The sequence below is a fragment of the Empidonax traillii genome, unplaced genomic scaffold (genome assembly GCF_003031625.1).
Source record: "Empidonax traillii isolate 1590-97213 ecotype Southwest subspecies unplaced genomic scaffold, ASM303162v1 scaffold7578:size24528, whole genome shotgun sequence".
Taxonomy (NCBI): domain Eukaryota; kingdom Metazoa; phylum Chordata; class Aves; order Passeriformes; family Tyrannidae; genus Empidonax; species Empidonax traillii.
This window is the reverse complement of record NW_020962620.1, coordinates 2635-4690: the sequence shown is the minus strand read 5'-3', so window position 1 is coordinate 4690 and position 2056 is coordinate 2635. Positions and strand designations below refer to the sequence as shown.

Sequence of the window (2056 nt, the reverse complement as noted above, 5' to 3'; positions counted from 1 at the left end):
CTACTCGATGGGGAGCTGGTACTTTGCATCCCGGTGTTTCCTAGGAGCCTGGTTTCTAAGCCTACGTTTGATTACAACGTCTGTGTGTACATTATTTAGAAGTTCTTTACTACAGTACTTTTGTACATGCGGCGTTTATTACTAAATGTAAAGAGAAAGTAGTTACATAAGGCGTATGTACAGTGGTTTTGTTGGATTGCAGGGCCCTCTGCTCACCTTCCCCCTTAAAGCTGCGGGGCCCATTTCACAGAGGTTTGTCTGTCCCCCCAGCCTGTGAAAGCGTCCTGAAATACATAAAAACCAGAGTCAAGGTCCTCTTGGACGAATCAGTCTTTCCTTTTCCATCCCTTGTTTATGTTTCTGCTGCATTTGGGTGGCTTTTTTTTCTCTTTTCGTGGTGAATAAACCTGGAGGTCTTGACCCAGCAGTCACTGCCAGGGTGGGGATGGAGATTCCAGCATTCCCAGCGGGTACTGCAGCTTTACCCCACGCCCTGGAGTCTGTGCATCTCCGGAGCTGGAACTGGGCAGGTAGATGATTTCGCATCTTGAGTATTTATTTTCCAGGAACTGAGAATCATCGGAAGGAAAACTGAGAATTAAAGGCAGGAAGAAACTGGGAGCCAAGAGGGAGAAGAACAAGAGGGTGGAGTGGCCTTTTGTGCCTCTGTTGCCCCTACACTTTGGACTCGTTCTCCAAGTTGGCCACGTCGCCGTTTCTTTCGTTTTGGTCTTCCTGATTCTTCTCCTCCTCCTCTGCCTCCAGCTCGGCGTGCTGGTCCAGCTTGCTGGAAACAGACCACGTGAGGGGCAGTTCTGCTCGGCTGGCCATCTCTGCCAGCTCTTTGGCACTGTAAACTGGGGTGTTGGTCTCGTAGGTTTCGTGAAAGCTGTTGTAGTCGACCTCATAAAAGCCGTCCTCCAGCGTGAGGACGGGGGTGAAGCGATAACCCCAGAGGATCTCGCTCGTGATGTACGAGCTCCGGGCTTGGCAGGTCATCCCTGGAACAGAGAAGGGAACAAGTGCTGTAATGAGGACCCACTGCTTGCCCAAATCTTTAATGATTTAATTTTTTTTTTTTTTCATCCTAAAGAAGAGAAATGTATGAAAGAAGTGCCAGGAAAGAAATCGGGTTTGGCATCGTGTGAGTTTGAGCTTAGAAAGCAGTTTTAGAGTGTAAAACTTCTCTGATGCCCTTTCCTTCTGTGCATGTGCATAATAACAGCAAAGATTAACATTTCTATATCCAGTGCAATCCTTCTTCCTGCATTTCACTAACTCACCTGCTGAGCAGTCTCTCAGGTGGTTTACCAAGAATGTCCGTGCCATCCTCTGGGTCCCACCACCGCCAGGCTCAGCCTTTGCCCAGAGCAACAGGAATTTACACAGCAGCTTTTCTCTGCTGGAACCCACCCCTGAGCCTGCTGTCCCGAAACTCGGCTCCTCTAAAGGCAGGAGTCACTTTTTCAGCTGCAATGATTTGAGGGTTGGGCTGGTGGCCAATGCACAAACTCATCAGCAGATTCCTGAAGGATGTGTGATGGTGGCTGATGTTGAGCTGGGATAACTGGGACTAATTTCTTTGCCACATTCCCTTCACAGCTCTGCTGAACTTCACTCTACAGGGCAAAGAAAAACATGCTGTGTTTTGTTCAGAGGCAGCTCTTCCAATCTCAGAGTGTCCTCTGGGTGAAGAAACACCTCAGCATGGCAGGGACCTGTGACCTGGAGAACCTGCTTCATCTCAGACTGACAGCTGGGAGAAGCACTACATTAAAATATTAATGCTCAGGAGTGGAAGGGAAAACCCAGCCCAGCAGGAAAAATATCAGGAAACATGAATTTGAGAGGCAAAACCACGATGTCAACAAAACAGGAGTACATGGAGGGAATGTGATGATTTTCTTTTGATTCTTGCACATTATCAGCTGTGTGATTAAGAAAACTTCAGCAGAACTGTGTTTATTGAATACCAGTTTCCAAGGGGCTGGAAAGGATCAGGAAAGGCCCTGGGGGTGCTGTGACAGTGGCTGGACATGAGTCCAGCTGTGCCCAG

General features: G+C 48.3%; 1 protein-coding gene across 1 annotated transcript; it reads right to left on the bottom strand.

Moving 5' to 3' along the window:
- Positions 1-22: 22 nt before the first annotated feature.
- On the bottom strand, positions 23-1217 carry LOC114073633 (G protein-activated inward rectifier potassium channel 2-like). Its single transcript, XM_027911360.1, has one exon. It carries the CDS (start codon positions 997-999, stop codon positions 676-678), a length of 324 nt encoding a protein of 107 aa, XP_027767161.1. The 5' UTR covers positions 1000-1217; the 3' UTR covers positions 23-675.
- Positions 1218-2056: the final 839 nt, after the last annotated feature.